General features: G+C 41.1%; 1 protein-coding gene across 6 annotated transcripts in view; it reads right to left on the bottom strand.

Annotated features, from left to right (window-relative positions):
- Window positions 1–818: 818 nt before the first annotated feature.
- The window catches only part of LOC144270761 (C2 calcium-dependent domain-containing protein 4C-like), a 30832-nt gene continuing 5830 nt past the window's right edge, over window positions 819–25820 (bottom strand). The window contains exons 3-6 of one of the 6 annotated variants that reach the window (XM_077827443.1): window positions 12536–13852; window positions 4674–4717; window positions 3939–4153; window positions 819–1085 (exon numbers count right to left, since the gene is read on the bottom strand). In XM_077827443.1, coding sequence (XP_077683569.1) covers window positions 4704–4717; window positions 12536–13775 — 1254 coding nt within the window. In that variant the 5' untranslated portion in view covers window positions 13776–13852 and the 3' untranslated portion in view covers window positions 819–1085; window positions 3939–4153; window positions 4674–4703. Of the gene's footprint in view, window positions 1086–3938; window positions 4154–4673; window positions 4718–9681; window positions 9791–11386; window positions 11476–11524; window positions 13853–25820 lie in introns of those variants that run through there. The other 5 variants (XM_077827439.1, XM_077827444.1, XM_077827441.1 and 2 more) reach the window with 5 other exon arrangements.

Here is a 25820-nt window from a genome sequence, read left to right on the forward strand (position 1 = left end):
ACGCAATCACAGACATGAAGGTCGCTATCTTACAACAAAAAAACTTCAAATCCAGACTCCAGCGAGAAACTGCTGAATTGGAATTCATTTGCAAATTGGATACTATTAATTTAGGCTTAAATAGAGACTGGGAGTGGCTAAGTCATTATGCAAGGTAGCCTATTTCCCCTTGTTTTTTCCTACCCCCCCAGACGTTCTGGTTAAACTTGGATTTATGCTGGAAATGGCCCACCTTGATTATCATGCACATTGTAAGGAGAGTGGTCAGTTTGGATGAGCTATTGCCAGCAGGAGAGTGAGTTTGTGTGTGTGGGGGGGGGGTGTGTGAGAAAACCTGGATTTGTGCTGGTAATGGCCCACCTTGATTTTCATACACATTGTGAGGAGAGTGGTCACTTTGGATAAGCTATTACCAGCAGGAGAGTGAGTTTGTGTGTGTGGTTTTTGGAGGCGGGTGGGGGGGTGAGAAAACCTGGATTTGTGCTGGAAATGGCCCAACTTGATGATCACTTTAGACAAGCTATTACCAGCAGGAGAGTGGGGTGGGAGGAGGTATTGTTTCATGGTCTCTGTGTATATAATGTCTTCTGCAGTTTCCACAGTATGCATCCGATGAAGTGAGCTGTAGCTCACGAAAGCTCATGCTCAAATAAATTGGTTAGTCTCTAAGGTGCCACAAGTACTCCTTTTCTTTTTGCGAATACAGACTAACACGGCTGTTACTCTGAAACCTGTCTAGTTAGTGGTCACTCTTCTTCACTGATAGCTAATTACACATCTAATGCAGACTCCCAATGAAACGCAGTTCCTGATCAGTCTCCAGAGAAGAGGCAAACTCTCAAATTACCTTTATTTCATAAATTACATCACATTTCTCCGCACTTGAGCAATTCAGGAGTTATTCCTTTGCTTTCAAAGAAGCCATTGATCTGCTTCCTGATGAGAGAAGATGTTTTTATTCTTTCCTGGCAGCAGAGCAGGATTTCTTTTAGCCAATCTGATCAAAAAGTTCATCAGTTGATGTGGTATCTCCAGTGAGATTGATGGCTGGATAAACTACAAATCAAATTACCAGGTGTGAAGTGCTGTTGGAAACAATGCAGAAAGGCAAATATATTACTGAATAAAAAGCGTTCGTAAGAGTTGAGATTGAACGAGTTAAAATAAAGTCCTGCTAACGCTGCATAAATGTGCCAAATATTCTGTCTCTTAAATAAAGCCACGCTGGAAAGGAACACTTTGCTACCACGTCACTCTTCATCCCTCAACATCTCCCTGCCTTGCTTACCCCTCTAAAAATGTGCAAATATAAATGCAAGATTCAAAAGAAATATGAATAGTATTTAATACTAACAAATCTAGCCTTCTTTTTATTAAAACCTCAGAGTGGAGGTTGTTTGTAACTGAAAGTTCTGTAACTCTGAACAAAACATTATGGTGGTTCTTTCAAAAGTTTACAACTGAAGATTGGCTTAATACAGCTCTGAAACTTTACTCGGTAGAAGAAAAAGGCTGCTTTTAACCGTCTTAATTTAAATGAAACAAGCACAGAAAAGTTTTCTTGTCGAATCTTTTTTTAAACTTTCCCTTACTTTTTTTTAGTAGTTTACCTTTAACACGGTACTGTACTGTATTTACTTTTTTTATTTTATTTTTTTATCTCTGCTGCTGCCTGATTGTGTATTTCCGGGTCCAAATGACATGTGTGGTTGATGGATCAGTTCATAACCCTGAAGTTCTACGGCATACAAATAGTTATTTTGCCAGCCATTGAAATATAGTGAAGACGGCAGTGCCAAAGAGTAGCTGGCCCCTTAAGACTCTCAGCATACTTGTAACGAGCTCTGCTAAAGAGAATAAGCCAGCAGATATCCATCTTGGGATAATTGATTGCCTAAGTATCTGGGGAGTAGTTAATTAGCGAAGGAATACCTGGGCCTTTTAAAGGGTTATATAAGCTCAGGGAGGAGAAAACCCAGGGAGAAAGTAGGTGGGGAAAGAATGTCTCAGGGGAACTGACTAGGAAGCTACTCCCAGGGGGTCTCCCCAGAGAACAGAGGTGAGAGGCTCCCAAAGGACAGAGCTATGAATGCCAAGTTTCAGAGAAACCTGGTCCCAATGGAAAGACTTCACCAGACAGCAGCAACCCTAGACCAAAGAAATGATATGCTTTCCTAAGAAGAATTGTCATGGTGTGAACTCTCCGTGGACCTTGACTCAAGCAGAGAGACCTATTCCCAGATGAGGACAAGAGGCCCTTCTCCTGAAAGGGGTTCTGTGTTAAGGGGCCTGGACAGAAGTGGGGTTGACAGACTAAAGTTAATGCAGCCCCTTCCCTGCCTAGCTAGGATGCTGGAGTGGAAGCCTATTTGTATAATGTTCTGCCTTTGGGTTAAATAACTAGATCCTTGAAGGGACACTGTTCAATATACATAGTCCTCATTGGACTTATGGAAAGGCCAGTAGGAGAAACTGAGGCAGACATAATTGCAGTGCTGCACCAGGCTGCCATGGGCGTGTTCCAGGGTTAAGGGCCCCCATTACAGGCAGCCATTCAATATGGTAACAGTTCATTAAAGAGCTGTTAAACTAAAACTATAGAATACAACTATTCAAGATGAAATATCAGCAGGACACTACATGTATTGTGGTCATTAAGCAATTGATTTGTGGGGATGTGTGTGCATGCTTACTTTTAGATAGACCACCATTTAGAAGCGATCTGGAAGCAGTGCCACTTAAGGTGATCAGACAGCAAATGTGAAAAATTGGGATGGGGGTGAGGGGTAATAGGAGCCTATATAAGAAAAAGACCCAAAAATTGGGACTGTCCCTGTAAAATTGGGACAACTGGTCATCCTAGTACCACTTAATTAGAACCCAGCATGCTCTTAAATTGATATATTACTCACCTGGGTAGGAAGAAAGCTACTTGCTAAATCACTAGTACATTTTCCTGTTGTGCTTTGGTTTACTTCTAAGGGCTCCCATCCAAACAGTGGCCAGTCTGAGTCCTACTTTTCTTAGATTATAGCCTAATATAGTATGGCTAGCTACGGTCAGAAGCCACATCTTAAATGTTGTTCTTGTGTAACAAACCCAACTTGCCATGCTCAAAGGCACCAATCTGAGGACAAATTAATGATAGGTAAAGCTAATTCTTTGATATGTAGCTAGTTGTAACACTGTAATAAAAAAAAAGGGGGGGGGGACCCTCAGTTTACAAAGTATATTTTATACTACATATTCTATTCTATCTTAAACTCAATTCTTGCATTTTACTACCAATAATAGCAAAAAGTGAAATTTATTTAAAAAAAGGAAAGACTGTTTTTCCACTGATCATCTGACCAAGTTGGTTACAACTGAGCTGACTAATGCAGTTATTCATTGTAATAAGCTTTTATCCTTCTCTGGCTATGCCAGTTCCTAGAAATCTGGCAAGTGGTGCTTCTGCACACAATTCAGATTACTAGTAAACATGTCCATCTGTTCAATATTTTCCTTCCAGCATAATTTTGACTCTGTGGGTAAAAGCAATTGACTGAGGGCAATACACAAGAAGTATATATACTCTTACAGACTCTGTCCTTTTAATGTAAAACTTCATGGGAAATCAGTTGTAATTTGTTCTATCAGAATACACAATGAAGAACCTACATTGCCAGTGATGTAGCTATGTGTAAATTGAACAGAAATTGGTGCTCAGATGCAGTTCTTGGTCCAAATTCTCTGATCATGGAAGTGGCTGCGGTTGCATTGACTCATTTGCAGAGATAGTGACTCAATTTCACCTGATGCTTTTTTAGTCTAAAGGGTGGGTGGGTGTCTCTCTCTAGTATTTTAGTTTCCCCGCCCCGCCCCAAGAGACAAGATACTGAGGAATGCATTGGAGCTAGCAAATTTAGTGGAAGCAAGGCCAACCTGCTGCTTCTTACCAGTTTCAGAAGAAGTATGCCAGAATAGCTGAGCTCTCCGAACAGCCATAGACCAAGACCAAAGGAATAAATGGCTATCAGGAAATGGGTTGGTTTTAGTACCATTAATCCTAAACACCTTTTTAAACCTCTTCTCACTTCAAGGGGTAATGTGGTGTTGTCGTTGCTTGATGTGCTGTCTGTTCTTTCATTTAAATCCAGCCCAGATCATCAGTCTGCGTAGTTTAAAAGAGAGGAGGATTAGAGTTACAGGACACATTAAAAACACAAATAAGGACTTAGTGCTACCCCCGTACAGCCAGCTCAGAAGAATCCTACCATACTGTCATAACCAAAATCCTGACTGGGACAAATTTTAAATCTGAAGGGTAGAATACTAGATAAGAGTATTTGCCAATCTTTTTGGAAAATAGGACACAAGGAGATAAACAGGTGCAGCTCCAAAACACTAGAATATCCAGCCTTGACATATTCTTACATTTATTACTGGTTGTAGATGTAGGAATGACAGCCTTGAAGACTTATGCTATTTCACCACAGGCAAGGGCACCATGGGCAACAGCACTATGCATTTCCTACACTGCCTTGAGCCTCCTCTAAGGTAAGAGCTATTCAGTTCTATATGACATAAATAGACCTTGACATTTGTGCTAAGCATAACAACAATAGTATGTACACAAGCATTAACCAACTTAGTCATTACTAACCTGGGTTTGATTTAAACCAGTAACCTACCTTCGTCTGTCTCACTACCAATATGCTGAGTCATCCAGGCCCACCTGTTTAGGTAACAAATTATTTAGGGGTAATGAAAGTAGTAGTGAGGTGATAACTTTCTCATATGGTAAGTGTCCTGTAGCATCATTAAAATGTAGATAGAGGAGGGGATTTCAACTACAAAACTTGTCTGTTAAGCTTTATGTAAAGCAGGGGATACAATTAAAAACAGCAACGTCCGTGCACCACACTCTAATACTTTAGGTAATAAATATATTAAAGGTTTCAGAGTAGCAGCCGTGTTAGTCTGTATTCACAAAAAGAAAAGGAGTACTTGTGGTACCTTAGAGACGAACAAATTTATTTGAGCATAAGCTTTCGTGAGCTACAGCTCACTTCATTGGGTGCATTCAGTGGAAAATACAGTGGGAGATTGAAGTGAGCTGTAGCTCACGAAAGCTTATGCTCAAATAAATTTGTTCGTCTCTAAGGTGCCACAAGTACTCCTTTTCTTTTTGCAGATATATTAAAGAACACTTGGGACTTGATGCTATATTGGAATCCACTGGATGAACCCTTGCACTACTGCACAGTCCCACTTACATGAAAAGCCTCATCATAGCATAGGGATATTGCTCAGGTGCAGGGGTATGAACTGGTGGAAGACAGCACAGAATCAGGGCCTTGGATTATTAGTGTACCTGAAGAAAGCTATCCAAAACCCTATATTTTAAATGGCCTAGGTTATTAAAGATACTTGTATGGACTCCTGCAATGGACCATGTGAGCCCTTTATTCATGTGTGGTTTTTGTTTAATATTCAAGAGAGTACTTTCTTGTCATAGCAACAGCAGCAGTGTTTGCTTTTGGTACATATGCTTCAGTGCTGTCAGAAATAAAGAACTGACTGTACTGAAACCAGAGGCTCTTCATTCCTAGTTTCTCAACTGCCTAATTCAACCTTCTACTGAGCAACCATTTTTTTAACAGATCCTTGGTTTTTCTCTGTCATTACTTTCATGCAGTATCATAAATAGTGTTTCCTTACTTAATGTAAGAGACTGGGCTATACATGGAGACCCTACCCACAAACTTTTCTGCCTTTCCAGGCTACACAGTTTGAGTATACAGTAGATTGATGGTTTTGAGAGAAAGGCAGGCCTATGGCAGAAACCTAAATACATAAACCAGTCTTTTATTGACCCAAACTGCACTGAGTTGCAGAACAGGCTCAATGAGTATAGGTCAGTACACAAACACCCTTTGCAAATCACTGAGTCTAGATCAGGCAGCTGCCATTACTACTAGAGCTACCTGGGCAAGCTATAATCTGGAAGGTGGAATCTATAAGCTTTACAGCTGTAGTTCTCCTTCTCCTGCCACCAGCAGGCATCCTCAAGAAGAGAGAGGGAAATTGCTCTGAAGGCCACAATAGTTAATGAGAACCAATATGTGGAGAGAGTGGTAGGATAGTATTTGATCCACTATTGTTATAGTAACTTAATGCCTGCAAGTAATTGTAGGTGAGGATCTACCAGCTAAAAAGAATCAAGGACTCCTTACGCTCTTGTCCTAAAGGCAACAGGGAAGGTGATACCATACCTTAAATGGGGATCTCCCAGCAGAGAACTCAGATGTATCTGTAGCTAGATTCAAGCTCTGTGACTATAAAATGCAGTGAGAACAAGATAAATATTTTCAATAAATGTGCAGAGCAAAAGTGTGAACGTCAACTTCTTCATGTAAGGTAACGGTTCAGTCCATAATGTATGGCTGTTCCTTTCCATGTGGAATGTTCACAATAAAGATTTCTGGTCAAAGAAGCAGCATTCCTATTCCAGTCACATTGAACAAGCCCATGGTTTGGTCACATTGCAACATCAGACCAGGGTAAGGTCTTGTTGTCAAAACAGCTTCTATATAAAAAGGTGACAAGTTGTGTTAACAACATATCTGCAGAGAAATGTGAAACTCCAGAAGTTGTAGAGGGGAAATAATACAGCGAAGCCCTGGAAGTTGTATTGTCAGTGCATTGCATGTGGTTTCTGGCAACTTCCCAGGGGAGCTCTGTAGGTAGGGACAAAAGTTAAATTATTTCTATTTATCTAGTGTTCCTGTCCTCCGCTTCAGTAACCTGCTCCAAAAGTTGGCATTCTTATAATGATTAAGTTTCTGCCAAAGAGTTTATTACAAGAAACCTGTCCCCCAGTTTTTAGTAAGCAGTGTAGTATAGCTGTGTCAGTCCCAGGACATTAGAGAGACAAGGCGGGTGAGGTAATATCTTTTATTTGACCAACTTCTGTTGGTGAGATAGATTAGCTTTTGAGCCACACTGAGCTCTTCTTCAGGGCTGGGATCCAAATTTTTTAAGCAGTCCCGGGTTTCATGGCTCTGCCTCACCACCTGCAAGGCTAAAATAGCCAAAGGTGACTGGTGATTCTGGATGCCTCTCTTTCCAGCTGTACAACATGAGACCTGTAAAAGGGGTCAGACTTTCAGAGTGTCAGTGCTTAGCACTCTCTGAAAACCAGACCCCTTTGAAGGTCATTTAACACATTTGAAAATGTAGTTCCAAGAGTCCAGAAGACAAGATGACTATTTCATCTCTGGCATAAAAGAGGTGATAAGCTTGGAAGAATACAGGGTCCCCAACTGCCATGTAGATCTGAGAGAAAAAAGTTCACCTCAATGACATATGGGGTAAGATGAGAATTGATTTTTGCATCTCAGGGCAAAATTAAAAGCCTTGCCCCAGTAGTTGAACCCTGTGCTTCATTTGTGGTGTTTCAGTGAAGGATGCCTTTCCATCTCAGAAAAAAAGATTGTAGAGTTGGTTAGCCCAAGACCTATTAAATTCATTGGACACTTTATAAATCAGCAAAATTGTACTGTTGAACTGAAGTTAAACTCATTGGATTTTTTTTGGTGGGGTTGGGTACAATCTGAGTGTCAAAATTATTGTCCAAGTAAAATGAAACAATTTGAGCTAACTATAACTATTAACATTTCCAAACTCCATAAAGCCTTGACTAGATTACGCTAAAGCTGTGTCAATATTTCTGACAAACGCTTGCTTTTAGGGGGTTCTAATAATCTCTGGATGAAACCTGGAGTGGTGTTCTATAGGTAACTGAATTCCAAAGGCAAGCAGAAGAAGGCTTAGTAATAGAGAGATGAGGGAAGGATCGGGCCTGCAGAGTGAAAGTTGTGATACACGGGTTTTTCACTTGAAGTGCTCAATCCTAGAAATTGTTCTCAGTAGATATAAAAGTAAATAATTAGAATGCAGATGTTTCAGGTCAGCACTGAAGTATTCAGTGAAACCAAAGGTAGTGTTAGATGATGCCTAGCTCTAATGTTCTAATACCTTACTTGTGGGATAACTGTTGTTTACGTTCACACAACAAATTACCCTCCCCGCCCTCGAGAATCCTGGTAAGACCTATACCCAGGATCAGCGTCAGAGCTACAGCAGGTTCAGTGATAACATTATTTGTCCCTTGTGGAAACTGAAATATGATAAACTTTGAAATAGGATAAACTTTGAAGGGCAACTTGGAGACCTATTATTGCATGAATGGAAACAATCTTGGCTGATTGTGAGTTGGAAAAATAAATAAAAGCAGTAGCTGTTACTGTGAGAACCTTTTAATCGAGCTCAGGAAGGAATGTCCTGGGCTATTATGGGTTACACCTTCAAACTACTGGGACTTTTGTTTGACAAGTGGGTGAGGGATTTTCCATGTAAGACCTGGGATGGTAAACTTATATTACCCAGTGCAGCTGCAGGCTTACTCCAGGTGTTGATTTAAAGGGTGATAAAAAGAAAGATGGTGAGATCTTTAAATACATAACTTAGCTTTGCTTGGGGATTTTTTTGCACAAAAAGCCTATTAAATTCCTGTAATAAACAGCAGGCGACAGTGAAGGAATTTACAGGTGTCTTGTTTCTTTCACTGTACATCTTTCTCAATAGATACATTCAAGACATTGAATGGCTTTGGTTACAGAAGATATCAAAGCTTCTTTTGGTTTGTAAACTCAGATCAAGTTGTGGGGTACACTGATGCTTGCTGTTGTTCTCAGGTGGGCTATATATTAAAATTATTAAACGCACAGATCACCACTGAATAATTTTTTGTATGTGGTTTTTCGGGATGTGGCAGGGTCCAAACAAACTCTCAACACTATTTACTCCTTTTGCCACCAGGGCCTTTGACTTAACATATATCTTTTTCTCTCCTCTTGAAACTGTAGGATGCCATATAACGGAAATATGAACTTTCCTTGATTGGAATCAAATGATTCATAAAATAAAGACAAAAGCAAAACAGGACAAATTGAGAGTGGAAGATGAAATAACATTTGAGTCAAAATATGTGATATTGCTGAGGACCTGGAATTAGTGAAATGAAGATAAATATCTGCCTTTACTTTTGTGCAGCTTTCTTCCTCATCCTGTTCATCTACATGTTTTCACATATATAATATGCATTTAGGGATTGACTTTCAGGCTTCTGTTCTTTGTGGGTGCAGTGGCTTATTTCAAAAGTGTTAGCAGCTTGCTTTCTGATAACTAATATTTTGTGGCATGTAGTTGCTATGTCAAAGAGGCAAGGCAACATAATACATCCCCTTAAGCTGTGTTCAGTAACCAGTTTGTGTCATAATATAGCCAAAAGGACTGATGAACAAAGATGGCGAATCTGGGCTGAAGGAAAGTACTCCTTTGTCTCATGCACTGGGCTAGCCACTTTCTCCTACCTCATTGGCACAGTGTCTAACTTTGCCCACTCATATCTCTTACTACCACATACTTTGAGCATTCCAGCTCGGCAGAACATAACTATGTTATCTTCATAATTCAGCAACACACATTGTTTACCCACATATGTTTCTGGGGTTTGAAGATAAGATATTAATGTTCTGCCTAGTTGGAATATTTGAAATGTGTGGTGGTGAAAGCTGTGAGTAGGAAGGTATGATAATGGTGAGACCCACTGCTTTTTATTGTAAGTTTGTGTACCTCCAAGGCTGAATGAGAAGGAATGAAGAAATTCCGGAACAAAACTAAGTCTGCTCTCAGATCTCCTTGATAGAGCATGGATTTGATGTTTCTCTCTCCCCGTGGAAGTCTATCAGGGTGGAGAACAGAAGAAAATGAGAATAAAACTATCAATTACACACAAGAGCAGCATTTTTCCTTTTCATTATAGGATGGAAATCTCTTAGTTATTTGCAGCTAGAAAAGGAAACAGGAAGACAAAAAGCTAACTCATAACAACTCCTAAGAAAAATCACTTGTACTGCATACTCCTGTACACCACTGAAAGGACCATTATAATGTTTCCAGCAGGGGGCTGAGTTGCTTCAGTTTTGGAACTGATCAGAGGATGACATGATAGACAACTTCCTCTGTTCTTCCTGGCCAGTTAGATTGCTTTGAGAATGAATTAGTGCAGAGCTATTTTGGGTGAGCAAAAACAGGCAGAGTGAGAGAGGCAACTGTTTGGCCAGAGGAGAGAGAAGGAGGGTGTGCATACCAACCCTGCAAAAGGAAAGGAAAGGCAAGTACTCAGTTAAAGGTATATAAGCAGCCTGTTAAGTGAAAAACAATGTGGGATAAGTATGGAAGATGCTGATGGAAAGCTCAGCCTAGGCACCACAACAGTTGCTAGTTCAAAAGGAGAGACGCCAAATTGTGGAGAGAGTCTGAAGGTCAAATCGGAGACATGCACCACAGACAACGCTTATAGTCTTCAGGATCCTTGTGTGGGGAAGGACTAGTAACCAAAGGGTGTGGTTCTGATGGGAAAATGAAGAGATACTTGGATTAAATCTGGTATGGACCAGTAGGATTCACTGTAATTATTTAATTATTGGAATGGCTAATTGTGTTATAGCCCTAACCTATTCACTATCTATCTAACAGCAAGGGCAACATCTCCGAAGTAAATTACCCTCATTTTTACCTATCTTGTATCTTGGCCAGACTCTGTGTAAAGGTGGTTGCTTTCTTTTTTCACCCCTGTATGGTTAGAGTCAATCTTGAGAGAACCCAGCAGGTGTTAATTACTGAGGTGGTTCTCATACATGCAATGGCAAGAGCCTTTGTGGTTTCTGCTGTGGCTGTCAAGATCACCGATGCTAACACACTTTTGTGCACCGCCATACAGGGTGGTTAGGCTCAGGCTCATGTGAACCAGGATGGAGGCATTTACAAAGCTTAAACATCAGATGGGGTAATCGAATCATTCTTCAGGGCAGGAGCTCACTACCACCAGGTTGCCACTGAAAGCCATTTTCCCCTAGATGCATCAGAGAACAAGTCTCCAGGTATTAGGGTTTTATGTGCCTTCTCCAACAAGAGGCTTAGAATGCTGCTGGAAGCATGCTAATGAAGTTAATGGACCACATTCCCATTCTAATAGACAAAAACTATGATTCTAGAGCTCTATAGCCCATACTCAAACGATTAGGGTAGAAGAAATTACCTTTTCTGGAAGCCCTGAAGGCTTGGTAGTATCATATTCAAATAAATCCGAAATGCAACCAGTGTGGCATTAAACACTTGATCATGTGAGCATGAACTTTAAAGTAAGAAATTGGGATTTTTGGAGTTATTAAAAAACTGTCAATATACCAGTTTACCAATGGTGCAATTTCCTAGTTAACAGCAATTAAGTTGTGCCACAAATGTTCTCTCCCTTAATTTACAATTATCAACGTACCAAAGACCTTCTGTAAACATTTTGCTTATAATGTTGGCCAGTGATGCAGTCCTTACACTGTCAAAATTCACCGTCAGTTACAAATGAATCTAGGTAAAGAAAAATTAAATATTTCTTCATGAAAATGAGGCGCACATGCAACCACACTGAATATACTGTATTAAAATAGTTTTTCTTGGTTAAATGGTAGCAAAAAAATAAACCTGTAAAATATTCCCCTTAAGTTAAATAAAGTGCCATCCCTTTTACATCAAATGAGTACATCACATGAAATTTCTCCTTGATGCATTTAAAGTATTAATAGCTAGGACCCTATTGTGGTAACTGCAAGTATTAATTGATGTGTATATATACTCAAGTGGCAGCAGTGAAGCATTGTTGTAAGTAATGTTATAGATTAACAACATGCTCATTCTATAACCTGGCACTTAAAGAATTTTCCTGAGACAAGTTAGCATCTTTCAAACATATGAAATCTCTTGGGCAAATGAAAATAGATTAAGTTGTCATTGACGTGTATATGATAAATTTTCTCTAAAATCACACATGTAAATGTCTATTGCTGCAAACTCCCAAACTATATCTGAAGTCATGTCCAACACTTAGTACCTCTTACCTAATTGTGAACGAATGTACTGCTTTTTAAATAGGAAGTTTCTTTCCTCTGTTGAAAATCCGTGTTGGCAAATACATGCAACTAACTTCCATATCAGCAGCATGGGTAACAAGCCAATGGTCTGACATGATAACAAAACCTCCAGTTTTCTATTAGTGCCTGTAAACTTAATGCACAGCTGTGGGGATTTCAAAGGATCGTGCAATTGCTTTAAATTAAGGTAATGAGATATTTTAAGTCCCCTCTATAGTAGAATTTAAATACTGATATGTGGGGGGGGCAAAACCTTGCTTAATATCAGCCACTTACACATGATGTACTTGAAAATAAAACTTTGCCAATTATGATTTAACAATAACATCAATTAATTGTAAAATAGAAAGAGATTACATAAGAAGGGAAAGTAACATAGCCACATAAAATACACATCTTATTCAAAAGTAAATTTACCTAGCTCAAAATAGACTAGCCTTAATTGCTTTCCTGTGCCCCTCAGATAGGCACCATACTCAATAAGCAAAGTTCAATTTTACCTAAAATATAATCTCTCTTCATAGTAGATGCTTTATTCACAGCTTTTATCTTGATTGATCGTCTGTGAAGATCATCCTTAGAAATACCATCAAAGAAGAAGTCCTCATTAAAGATGGGATTTCTGCTTCTCTTTATAACAGTGCTTCTTTGTTTCTGAACTTTCCCTGGCACAAGAGAGAAGGTGATGCAACAGTTAATCCTTTTAGGTTCCACAAATACATCATATAAGCCTTCAGCACTTATCAGACGGAGTCTCAGCCTTCTGCTTTCAGGACAGTAGTCAGAGAACAGTCTCAAGATTCCTCTTCTATCAAGAAATACTGTACGCACACTTCTAAGTCTCTCTCTGCCATTAGTAAAATCCTGGGGAAAGATGGTTGACTGTGACCCAGAAGAGCTTTGTGTGCTTGAGCACTCACATAAACTTGCCAAAGACCGCCTATTGGGATTGGGGCTGCTGTCTGTGGAGCTGTCTTCATCTGTGGATAAGGAGTTTCCCCTTAACATGCTGGATTTGCTTTCTGCCTTTAAAGTCCTGCAGAGCAGTCTCTCTGGGCTCTGGATTGTAAATAAAAAGCAGGATCTGGGAAGGAATCTTTTGAGAAGTGAGGAGGTGAAAGGGGAAGAGTCGGTGGAAGAAGCAGTATCACAATCACAAGTGTCTTGTCTTGGCATGTGTGGATGCCTAGAAGAGAGTCTGGTGGTGGTAGAGCTGATGATGCTGGAATCTACTCCTTTGAGGTAGATTCTGGAACTTGGCAGCAACAGTAGACAGGACATAGAACAACTGCATGGGTCATTGTGGAAAATACTCTCCTTTCTTCTGGTATGGGGACTCTCCAGCAAAGTGCAAAATCCATAGGATGTCTGCACCTTGGGGAAATGGATGAGGGAAAGTGCTGCCTGTGACTGTGGGTCTGAGTTGGTGCTTTCTTCCACTGAAATGAAGTTATTAGCAATTTCAGTTGAGAGGATATGTGGCAGCTGTGTACTGGGGTTATGAACAGTTTCACGAGGGCACAGGTTGGTCTCTGCATAGGACTGGATGCGGGAGCTGGGATCCCTTGCAGAGTGGGAACTAATCAATCTGGATGGGATGCAGAATTCTGGAATCCTGTCTGGGGTTAAGATGTTGGGAGAAGCAGCCATTGCCCTCTGAGCTCTATTCCAGTAGCAAACTCCTTCTTTTCCCAACATGATTGGCTCTGAAGCCTTGCTGAGTTTCTCCAGGCACCACATCAGGAACAGTTTGTGATACACACAGCTATTGTACAGGAGGAGAGATTTGTCCTAGGAGAAAGGCTGTTCACTGGAACCTGCAACACAGGAAAAGTAAGATGAGGATCACTTGCTGCTTTTCATAAAAGGCAGCAGCCACTAATGGTCCGGAGGGAGGCAGAATTAAACACTGCATCAGGAGGAACCAGCTACAGACTTCACAGTTAGGGAAGGAGACTTTAAAAAAAAAAAAAAAGCCTGAGTGCAATTTTAAATGAATTGAAGCAAAATCACAAATGTAAAGAATGAGGGAGCCTTCCTCTGTAGTGGTGAGACATGATAGGCGCCCCTAGTTTAGGTCAGTTTTCCTGAACCACTAACTTGGTTGAAGGACTTTTCTGTGTCCAAAATGGCAGCAATCACTTGGCTGCTGCTAAATGGTGTTTAACAAATGCCATCACTTAAAAGCTTTTGGCTTTTTAATTTATAAGAAGAAGTAAACACCCTACTTGACTTCCAATACACGTAACTTGAATCTTAAAGCATACTAGTCGAATGACAGTTCTGATGTGCTGTTAGAATGGGTGCATGTGGTACAATTTAAGGAGTACCTACCTCTAATTCTTTAAATGCAGTGAGACAGTCCCTGCTAATGCCACAGAGACGGGACACTGCAGTAGATGTTCAAACTGTAATTCTGCTGCAGTTCAGCTACACAACTGGTTCTGCTTTATAAAGGCTGACAGAAGTGGGCAGCAAAGTAGACCATCACCAGTGGAGACCTGCTCTCTTTCGGGCAGCACACATCCTCAATTGCCGCTCTCGAGATGATGTGTTATATGCCACAGCAATAACCTGCAAGCCCCACCCTCAGACAGGCTTCCAGTGAGTTTACATGCAGGTCAGTTCATCTACTGCTGCAGCTATACAATGTAAGAGCCTCATTCAGAGCCAGTGCACACCCCCTCCTGTGTAACTGGTTTAGGTTTGTTTTTATTTGCTTGCATTTTTTAAAAAGACAGTATGACTATGTCTAGAGCAAATATAAAAGGAAATATGGTAAAAAGGAGTGGATGTAGTAATGATGAGGCTTCCTGCAAAGAATGGTAATTGGATTATCGAAGTGCCTAGGGAAGGTAAGAGGAGAGAAATGGCAAGATGACTGGTACTGATGGAACCAGTATCAAAGGGAAGGCTAAATTGCAATAGAGCACAGAATTTCATTGCTGTTGCCAGTGCAAAAAAACTACATATAAACAGAAATGACACAAATAGCCACCCCAGAGGTCCAGAATTTAGCCCAGTAGTTTCCAAATTGTGGAAGGAGAGATGGCTGGTTATATTTTTGTTGGCTTTCCACTTAGTATCCAGCTGCTAACTTGAATTCAAAACCACTTAAAGAAAAACCCACTTAATACCATTCTAATATTTTCTATCTAAGTAACTGCTGGTCAGCATAGGCACAGGCAGCAATTGCCAAAAGGAGTGTTGGGATTGCAGTGCAAGGGACATTTGCAGTGGAACACTTTAGCAACTTTGCTCCAGTTCACTCTGAACCACACTCTTCTATGAATGGTGTCTCTATTTTCCAAGGCTGATCAGAGTTTGGGGCAGTTGCCATATGGGGTACCATACTTTCTTATTGGTCATGCCAAATGCCGATTCCAGATGGTCCAACAGCTCCACCACCTTATCTATGTGCTTCTTAGCACAGTGCTCCTGATAGAGAAAGGCAGATTATTCAGGAGTGGCTTAAAACTCCCCAGATAAATCCTAAGAAGCAGGCATTATTCCAGAGAGCTAACTCGCCCCAATGTCAACAAGGCAATCACTCTAAAATATACTATGCCTTATGAAAAACTGATATCCCCTGGAATTAGGCCATGGTATACTTCCCAAAAGTACTTGTGATATCATTGGCTATTCTTCTGCCTCAACCAACAAGTGACAGGCGTCAGAATCTGAATGAGGATTCCCCATGCAGCGCGGAAGGTGTCTGACATTAGCTTGTGGTACACAAGGCTATTGAAATGTCAGTGCTGTCAGAAACCCTGAACATGCTGCACAGTTCAGGTGCTGCTGGAGCCCTTCAGAAACCCACAAAATAGGATTTGCCATGGATGGGGGGAGTTCAGTGAAAGTTACCCAGTGGGCTTAGTCTCTTCTGATCCGAGGTTCCCAATCAGTTGGGGTTGGTCCTGCTTTGAGCAGGGGTTTGGACTAGATGATCTCCTGAGGTCTCTTCCAACCCTAATCTTCTATGCGTCTATGATCAGTGTCTGCTTTAGTCCCAAACTCGATGAACACTAGAAGGTCTGAACCATGAAGTGCTGGGATACTTGCTGTAAAACTCCCTGTCCTGGACATGATTCTTCTCTCTCACTGATTTTACATACTGTAGTCACTGATTGTTATGGAGTTACTGCAGTTTTACATTAACATAAGTGACAAGAGAATCAATCTTAATACCTATTTAGTTATGTAATGTGTATCCATGGCTATGCCAGGTATTCATTATCAAGAGATAATCTCAGAAAACACTAGGGTGCCTTAGCTCTCTGGAATAACGCCAGCTTTTAGGATTTATCTGGGGAGTTTTTAGCCACTCCTGAATAATCTGCCTTTCTCTATCAGAAAGGGGCACTGTGCTATGAAGCACACAGATAAGGAGCTGGAGCTGCTGGATCATCTGGAATCGGCATTTGGCATGACCCATAAGCAAGTATGGTACCCCATATGGCAACTGCCCATACTCCAGTCAGCCTTGGAAAATAGAGGAACCTTTCATAGAAGAGTGTGTTTCAGAGTAAGCTAGAGCAAAGTTGCCAAAATGTTGTGGTTCTTTTATTAGGTGAAACACTTTCTTGCCCCATAGCGATACTGTCTAGTTGATCAATGCCTTGAGTAAGGAGGATCTTTTGTGGAGAGACAGAATTCATTCACCTTTTCACTTTAGGTTGAGTGATGCGTGGGACGTATGGAATCTTGCCATCCTTTGTTGGGCTACTTACAAAACCTGAAGTTCAGCTGATCATTCATTTACTTTGCTAGTCAAGGGTGGAGGCTGTAATTGTGCCATATCCTGCTTTTATCTTTATTTTTTTACTTAAAGGCCTTTAACTGTCTCTATAGTAAATTTTAGCCAATGACAAATCAGTGATCCTTCAAGAAAGAAAGCATTGCCAGAAGCTAAAGGAAACCCAGACTCCTGAACCTGCCCTGAATGTGCCCATTCAGCAGCTCTCCTTATTCAATTAATGCTTGGCTGCAAAACACAGCCCCATCAGTCCCTCTCATTTCTGAATCACTTTGAAAGCCTGATCTAGGGGATGCTGGTCACAATGGTGTTCATGTCCATAGATGACTGGTACATCATCCAAGTGATTACAAGAGAAAATTTTGTCATGAGAGGTAGAGTCTGTACTTGGGCTAACAGATATTGATGACTGTACATTTTACTGTCTGCTTAAAATTAATTCTCACATTCTAATTCTCTGATGACTGATGCATTTATCATGGACACAATGCTCAACACAGTCGTCTCTGATTCTATCTTCTTAGACTTTCTCTGTGACTTGCTCCTTCATATCGGGACTCATAACAGTCATTATTAATTCTTCACCAGCTTCTGAGGATTTTCTATCTGTTTTTACAGGCTAGGTTATCCCTGAACTATCAAAATCACTTTGTTCTCATATACTGACTAATTTCCAATTGACTCTATTATGTTAATTCATACCCCAAACACCTGGAGCATGTCACCATGGTTCAGATTGTGCCATATCTCAGGATCATGTTTTTGAAACACCCTTTTCAAAGAGGGTTTAGAATTGTCTGTTCTACTGAAGCGGCATAATTGAAAGTATTTGATGATCTTTCAAGTAGCTAAATCAAAAGGCCTTTCATCAGTTCTGGATTTGCTCTGTTTAGCAGTCACGTTTAACAAGATCAACCACAAGATATAATGTTCCTGTTAATCCTTCTCAAAGGATTTAAGCCTCTATGCTCCAAGTGTTTTGCTGCTTAGATCTCTAATTGCCCATTTCACATTCTCCATTGGACAACATTATAATTATTCTATCCACGTGAATGCCCTTAAAAGGCTCTTTTAAGTCCCTCCCTATTTTCTCTTTCTGTTCACTTTCAATACTCTGTCCTAGTTATCAACACAGTGTGGGTGACATTCTCAGCAGTGCAACTGTAAAAATGTTCCCTGATGACTCTCAAGGGATGAATCCAGTATTCCACATGAACACGTTGTGATCAGTAGCCAGCCTGGATCCAGCATGCATTGATGCTTCACAGAAGAGAGTGTTCATAGGAAATCAGCTCATCAGAATATCCTCTGATTTCTAAGCCAGAAGGGCTTCAGTCACAAAGTTGAGCTCCAGATATGAATTGCCCAATAGCTGTTGGTGGTAAGGCCTAGAGTTCTGCTTTGAGCCCATCTCCAGTTGAGAACACTAATGAGTAGTAAGATTCCTACTTTAACTGCACTGCTGCGGAACAGCTGGCAAGATGGTCTCTTCTGATTACTTGTTTTCTTTTGACAATCACAGATGGAGCAGTGGAAGAGCCCTTTCCAAAATCTTGGAAATCATATCGTGCCCAGAATTATTGCCAAAATCCTGGGAAGTAAAAGCACAGATTTAAAGGCAAGAATGAGTTGTCTCTGTGTACAGAGGCCGACCTATCTTGGAAACAAGCATTTCAGTATTCCATTTGTCCCTTTCCTGCCCCAATAAGTCAATATGTGGGTGCATCAGTCATGGGCAAGCACCACTGTGCAAAGGCCTGTATCACTGTCTGAGGTAAAAAAAAATGTACAACTCATTTCACAGTATTAAATTGTTTATAAAATATGCAGCATTGGAAACAGAAATATTGGTACAAAATGACTTGTTAAAGAACTGTGATACAGATCTTCAAGGCTTATAATAAATCGTAGGTTGGCATAACAGTGAGATGAAAGATTCTAGAAGTAGGAGATGTTTATAGTTGAAATAATTGAAATATGGTTTGATTAGTTAATTTTAATGGGATGTTTGCTTCCTTCTTTTGGATATTATCTTGATATCTTCATATTTGGATATTATCGGGACGCCGAAAGAAGGGATCAGTGACATGGATGAACTGGAAGTAATGAGGTTTACTACCAGGGCTGCCTCCCCCAGTCTATCTTGGGAACCTGCAATCTACCGTGACACCATTGAGCCTTTGTTTTTCTGATCTTTAATTGCCCTAACCAGATGAGGGCCACTGAGAAGGAACCAGAAGATGTCACCATCCCACTTATTTAGTGTCAGGACCCCAATTATGGGGGGCAGGGGTCAAAGCCAGAGCCTGAGGGCAAGGGACTGAGAGTTCAGTCAAGAGGGTCAAGGACAGAAGCAGCAATCTGTCCTGGAGTCATGCTGTAGGATCATGATGGAGTTGATGTTGATGAACTGCAATGGAGCTAAGTGAGTCAGATGAAGTAGATTTCAGAGTAACAGCCGTGTTAGTCTGTATTCGCAAAAAGAAAAGGAGTACTTGTGGCACCTTAGAGACTAACCAATTTACTTGAGCATAAACTTTCGTGAGCTACAGCTTGAGCTGTCACTTGAGCTGTAGCTCACGAAAGCTTATGCTCAAATAAATTGGTTAGTCTCTAAGATGAAGTAGAGTTAGTGGAAGAGAGGCAAGGTGAAACATCAGAAGCAGGGATGAGGACCAGGAACTGGGATCAAGAATGAGGCAAGGGATCAGGAATGCACAGCAGGGTCTCTTTGCAGCAGCAAGCCAGGGATCTGCCTAGTTGCATAGATGGTCTCCAGATGTTTTCCTTAGGCCTTAAATAGTGTGCCTGGGCCAATCAGGCTCTGCCAGTCAGGACATCCATGGGCCCTCCAGTGGTGGTGCCGTGGACACAGCAGCTGCCCAGGTGCCAGCAGATCCAAGTTCCAGACTTGCAGATTCTCACACCTTGGCTATAATCTGAACAACTGTTGGGTTGAGAGCCTTTGGTTACTCCTATCATTCTCTCCCTTATTTTCTTCTGTCACCTTATTTCTCCTCTTTCTTAATGTCCTTTTGCTGTCTTTTGTCGAATAAGAATCTGGCATAACCAGCCAAGACATTTTCCCCTCTGCAACACTGCTGTAAGCCTGTGAGCAGAGAGGAAGCTAAAAGCAGTGTCTTCAACAGCCCTGTGCAGGTAGGTTTCCCAGTTTTCAGAGTGTCTGATAAAATGGTGCGTGCTGCCTCTGTTTCTCCGTAGCAAGTCTGTGAGTAAAAAACGTAAGACAGAAGCTGTATTTTCTGTTGTTGCACCTGTGTATGTCTTGTTTTGCCTTAAAGGGAATAGGATTGAGCTTCTCTTCATCAACAAAGAGAAAATTAGTTAAGATGGTCTTGAATTTCTTCTGTTTTTGCCAAAAGAACATTCAGTACCATCAAAGCTTCTTATATCGTTAAAGGGAAGGGAATTAAGGGAAAATGTTACTTATTCAATTCTTTGTTTCAGATGTGCTATTTTCCTTCTTAGTTAAATAAAAGGTTAAAAATATTTTTTATGGTGGGTACAATGGGAGTAAGCCAGCAACAACTTGATACAAAACCCAAGACTGTTACAGCATGAAATAGTTAATAAGGGTTTTATTAATGTCTTTTCTCCGTTTGGACCTGAAGCACCCCCTTATTAACAGAAGTTCTGGCTGATCCGGATCACCACTACAGAGGGGCAGGTACTGGACTTAAATCAGCATTTCATTTTGCATAGGCATTCAGCTTACACTGTCAATTACTTTGATGAGCATGCAACTATTGAGTATGTTCCTTAGTGACTTTCTACTAGCAGAAGGACATCTATATATGGATTTGGAACTTCCAAGTCACTTGGCTCATGATTTGAATCCCTTTCCAGCTGACCAATCACTTCAAAATTGGCACTATTTGGCAGCTATTCCTGGAGGTCTGGCATGATGTAACGACTACCACAGTCAAAACTAATACGGCTACAGTAGAGAATTTCAAGCAATTGTTGGCCTGCATCGGGGTCCCTTTTTGTTTGTGGTTGTCATGGATGTGATAAGGGAGGGCTGACTTGGAACACACTATTTGCTGACGATTTAATGGTCTGTGTGGAAGACTGAGAGCAGCAAGTCAACTTTGAACCGTGGCAACATAGTTTTGAGCAGACGGGACTTAGAAGGAACATTATTAAGACCAAACCTATGGTACTTGCGGGAGGAAGACTCATCACAAAGGATAAAAAAGGCAGAGAGCTTAGAAGAGTGAAAGAATTTAGATACCTAGGATCAATGGTGGCTGATGATGGCATCATACAAAAGCTGCTTGGTGCAAATGTTGGGAGCTAACCCCAGTTCTTTGTGACAAAAAGATGCCAATACAGTTAAAAGGTAGCATATATAAAACTGTAATTCAACCCATTTTAATGTACAGAATGGTAATCTGGCCAGCTGCTAGAAAAGAAATCAGTATGCTCTACACCACAGAAATGAAGATGTTGAATTGGTCCACGATCATGTCAAGTCCTTTATTACTGAGGCTCAGAGGCAAGAGCCAGGAATTTTTGGGTTGCTGAAGTTACTGGTGTGAGGGACAGACTAGGAGAAGAGATTACTTGGCCTGCATGGACTTTTGAGGGAAGAGTCTGTGAAGGTTTGATTTGTTAAAAAGACTTCATATAAAAAAAACAACTAACTCTGCTGGAAACTGCTTTCCTGGATTCTGTGAGAGAGCTGAGACAGAACTACCCCAGGAAATGAACTGTCTCAGCAAGAGCAAAACCTGGTCTGGTAGGAGGAGGGTGCTATAAGATAGGCTCCAATCCTTTACAACATTTACATAGTTAATGTTCAACTATTGGTTCCTGATGATTCTGAATAAGTCCCTTCTAGTTAATTGTTAGGTTACTCCTCAGATATTAGGAATCCCTCTTGCTCAGCTTCACTTCTGCCACCGCCAGTACATTCTTCAGAGTTTGTTTCCCCGCCCCTCCCCCACCCTCCTCTTCATGGATTTCCTCATCTGCCAAGATATTTTTTCAGCAGCTTATAATTAGTTTCTACCTCTGGAGTATCCATCTGTATATCTGAGATTTGGATTTCTATCCCAAGCGACTAGAATATATTTTTCCTTGTTTAAAGTCTTACTATATGATACCAATTTTGGAAGCTGAATGAGAGTTTAAAAGGGAATTCCCATTTGTAGTGGATTTCTGCCCTCCTGAGTACTGCTGTAATTTTCCCCAGCCCCTTTCCAGGAAAGCCTGAAAAAAAATGCAGTTTGTGGTTTTTCAGTATAAGTGCTGGATGCTCTCTGCTTTTTACCCATACTTCAATATTTTTTGCTCTTAATGAAGAAATTTCACAATCAGATCTCTTGGTCTGATATGCGGCCCCAGTGGAGGGAATAACACCCCTATGTGTTCTGTTCACTTTCACTTCTTCCAAAAATCTCAGATTTAAGAACTCTGCAATTAAAGTTCTGACATACAATACTGGATTGTCTCTTTCAGCTTTTTCAGGCAACCTTTCAATTCTAATGGGCAATGCACTCCATAATGTTTTATAGAAATATGCTTATGAGTGTGAATATACTGTAACTGAAATATGCTTTATGTAAAAAGTCTCTTGTAAGGTATCATTACAAAGCTTATAATCTACTGAGTCTGTTCATCCTATTTGTATGAATGTATCATTCTTGTATCTGAAACTAGGAATATGAAGTATAACTCTGAGGTCCTACTGTAAGTATGCAAAGTGTGGGCCATTAATGGTGGTTTGGAAGCTTGATGGCTCCCATTGACTAGGACAATTGGTTGTAAATGGTCTGTTTACTTGTAAACCTTTCTGGGTGCATGCAGGCCAGCCCTGGAAGAATGCAGGCTGGGGTCTCACAGGACATGTGAACATGTTACCTGATACTGGAATCCATCTTAAATCTGATGCTTTTCCTTTTAGAAGGAAGGATGGGGACCCAGAGAGACAAAAGATTCCCACCTTGTGCCAAACAGAACAAAGGTTGCTGCCAGTCATGAGAAAACCCCTAGTTTCCACCTAAGATGTCTGCTGAAACTAACAAGGACTGTACCAGAGGAAAGGATTGGGCCCAGACTAGGAAGGAGTCGAGTCTGTGAAAGAAGCTTATTGGAACATCTTGGAGGGTGAGATTTCACCTTGTGACAGGGTCGGGCCAGATGGCTACAGGAAAATAATAGAAGGCAGATATATTAGCCCCAGGCTCAGTAGGTCCCTTTTCCCTGGGTAAGGTAACAGAGAAGGTTCCAGAACAATCAGGAACCTTCTGGAGACAATTAAGACAGGCTGATTAGAACACCTGCAGCCAATCAAGAAGCTGCTAGAATCAATTAAGGCAGGCTAATCAGGACACCTGGGTTTTAAAAAGGAGCTCACTTCAGTTTGTGGTGTGTGTGTGAGGAGCTGCAAGCAAGAGGCACTAGGAGCTGAGAGTGAGAACGCGGATTGTTGGAGGACTGAGGTGTACAAGCATTATCGGACACCAGGAGGAAGGTCCTATGGTGAGAATAAAGAAGGTGTTGGGAGGAGGCCAGGGGGAAGTAGCCAAGGGAGTTGTAGCTGTTGCACAGCTGTTCCAGGAGGCACTCTAGACAGCTGCATTCCATAGGGCCCTGGGCTGGAACCCGGAGTAGAGGGCGGGCCCGGGTTCTCCCCAAATCCTCCCAACTCCTGGTCAGACACAGGAGGAGTCGACCTGGACTGTGAATTCAGAAAAGCGGCCAAGCTGAGGGCTGCCGTGAAGCTCCAAGGCGAGCAAATCCGCCAATAAGCACAAGACCCACCAAGGTAGAGCAGGAACTTTGTCACAACCTGTAATCAGTTTCTCAATGTATTAGACTTAGACTTGTGTGTTTTTGCTTTATTTTGCTTGATGACTTACTTTGTTCTGTTTGTTACTACTTGAAACCACTTAAATCCTACTTTTTATTCTTAATAAAATCACTTTTGTTTATTAATGAACCCGGAGTAAGTGATTAATACCTGGGGGAGCAAACTGCTGTGCATATCTCTCTATCAGTGTTATAGAGGGCAGACAATTTATGAGTTTACCCTGTATAAGCTTTATACAGAGTAAAACGGATTTATTTGGGGTTTGGATCCCATTGGGAACTGGTTGTCTGCGTGCTGAGCAGGTTTTGGTTAAAGTCTGCAGCTTTGGGGGGGGGGTGGACCAGACGTGGGAGGGATAGCTCAGTGGTTTGAGCATTGGCCTGCTAAACCCAGGGTTGTGAGTTCAATCCTTGAGGGGGCCATTTGGGATCTGGGGCAAAAATTGGGGATTGGTCCTGCTTTGAGCAGGGGGTTGGACTAGATGACCTCCTGAGGTCCCTTCTAACCCTGAGATTTTATTATTCTATGGGTCTGTGTTGCAGCAGGCTACTGTGTTTGGCTCAACAAGGCAGAGTTCTGGAGTCCCAAGGTGGCAGGGAAAACGGGCTCAAAGGTAATTCCAGCATGTCAGGTGACAGTTCCAAGGGGGTCTCTGTGACCAAACCCGTCACACTAACATTCTTTTTCCCTGATCTGTTTTCTGTGCCATCTAATTTAAGCTTCATATCTCTCTCTGCTGCAGCAATGCCAAGTGGCTCTGCAGCTCTGACACGGTCATTTGTTTTTCCTTGGCCAGTTTCTAGAACAGTGACTCAACCTTCCAAGTCAGTCTTGTCCAAGATTCTAGGAGTAAAGAAGGAAATAAGATTACATCTCATTGTGACTTCAATGTCCTTCCTTAATGCCCCATCTCTCCCTACCATATTGTTCCCAATTATTGGGGCAGAATACTATTTCAATTAGAAATCAACAACAGCACAGGCATTGTTCACCAGCCAACAACAGCATTATCTTCCAGGGGTGCTGTACTGTGGAGTCATACAGCAATTTTGTGGCATGACACACCTGAAATGTATGGGTTTCCCCCCTCATCTTAATCTTAGTTGTCTTTTGAGATTTTAAATAAAGCTTTTAACCAACTAACTAAAACAAAACAAACAAAGCAACCAAACAACCCTCCTTTGAAACATTCCTCAGACCCTAATAAATAGTTTGGACATTTTTATGCCAACAATCTACTGATAAACCTGTGGTGTAAATTCCTCATCACAATAGTATCAGATGATGTTATAATTAAGGCTACAGGGCCAGATCTTGGCCCCTGGTATTCACCTTTGTGCTGCAACACAACATATTGCTAATACTCATTTGTCTTTTCTGAGAACAGGCTTCTTGTAAAGAGAATGTGTGGCTTTCCAAGTGCTGTTCCTCCATGGATCACAGTACTCTTAAAATTCTGGAATGACTTGGCATAATTGGTTTTAGTCCCAATGATCACTCTGGAGTGGACTACTGGTCTCAGTATCTGTGGATATGTCACATGTAGCAGTACTTTACCCTCTAGTTTGCCAACAATACTACTGACTTGCAGAAAAATCTGGAATTGGGATGGTCACCTCTTACTCATCTCTAACAGGTCACATGCCACCAGGGGCTATTCATATATTTTGACCTGGTACACTTTTAGAAGCTACACGAACATATAAGGAAAGGTCTCGTGCAAAAGACATGGTTTAGAAAATAGACTTCATTTATTCCTGTCACATAGCAGGAGTCAATATATGCTCTGTCTAGTGGCTGTAAAAGGAACATATATAGGTCAAGATGAAAGATGGCTGTCATCTGCTTAAGTATTTGTAAATTAACCACTGTTGACTTGTTGACTGCTTATGTATTTGTAAATTAACCAGATGTTGACTTGTCCTGGACATATGAGGTTGAGAGAAAGAGGTATGGTACTTTCCCCTTTATCCAGTGTGATAAATTACATGTGACAGCTAAAGTCTTGGTGCTTGTTTCCCAAGTTGAAACATTTCTGATAGTCACAGCCTCCTGGTGGAGCTAGCTATCTCAAAAGCAGTGTGGATGGACAGAACCATGCCCTTTTTGCACGTAAGGGAGGACGTAGCAACTCCAAGTGAAATGAGACATGAGGACTTGCTTTCCAATGCATCCCTTCATATTAATCTAA

This window comes from Eretmochelys imbricata, chromosome 10 (genome assembly GCF_965152235.1).
Source record: "Eretmochelys imbricata isolate rEreImb1 chromosome 10, rEreImb1.hap1, whole genome shotgun sequence".
Lineage (NCBI taxonomy): Eukaryota > Metazoa > Chordata > Testudines > Cheloniidae > Eretmochelys > Eretmochelys imbricata.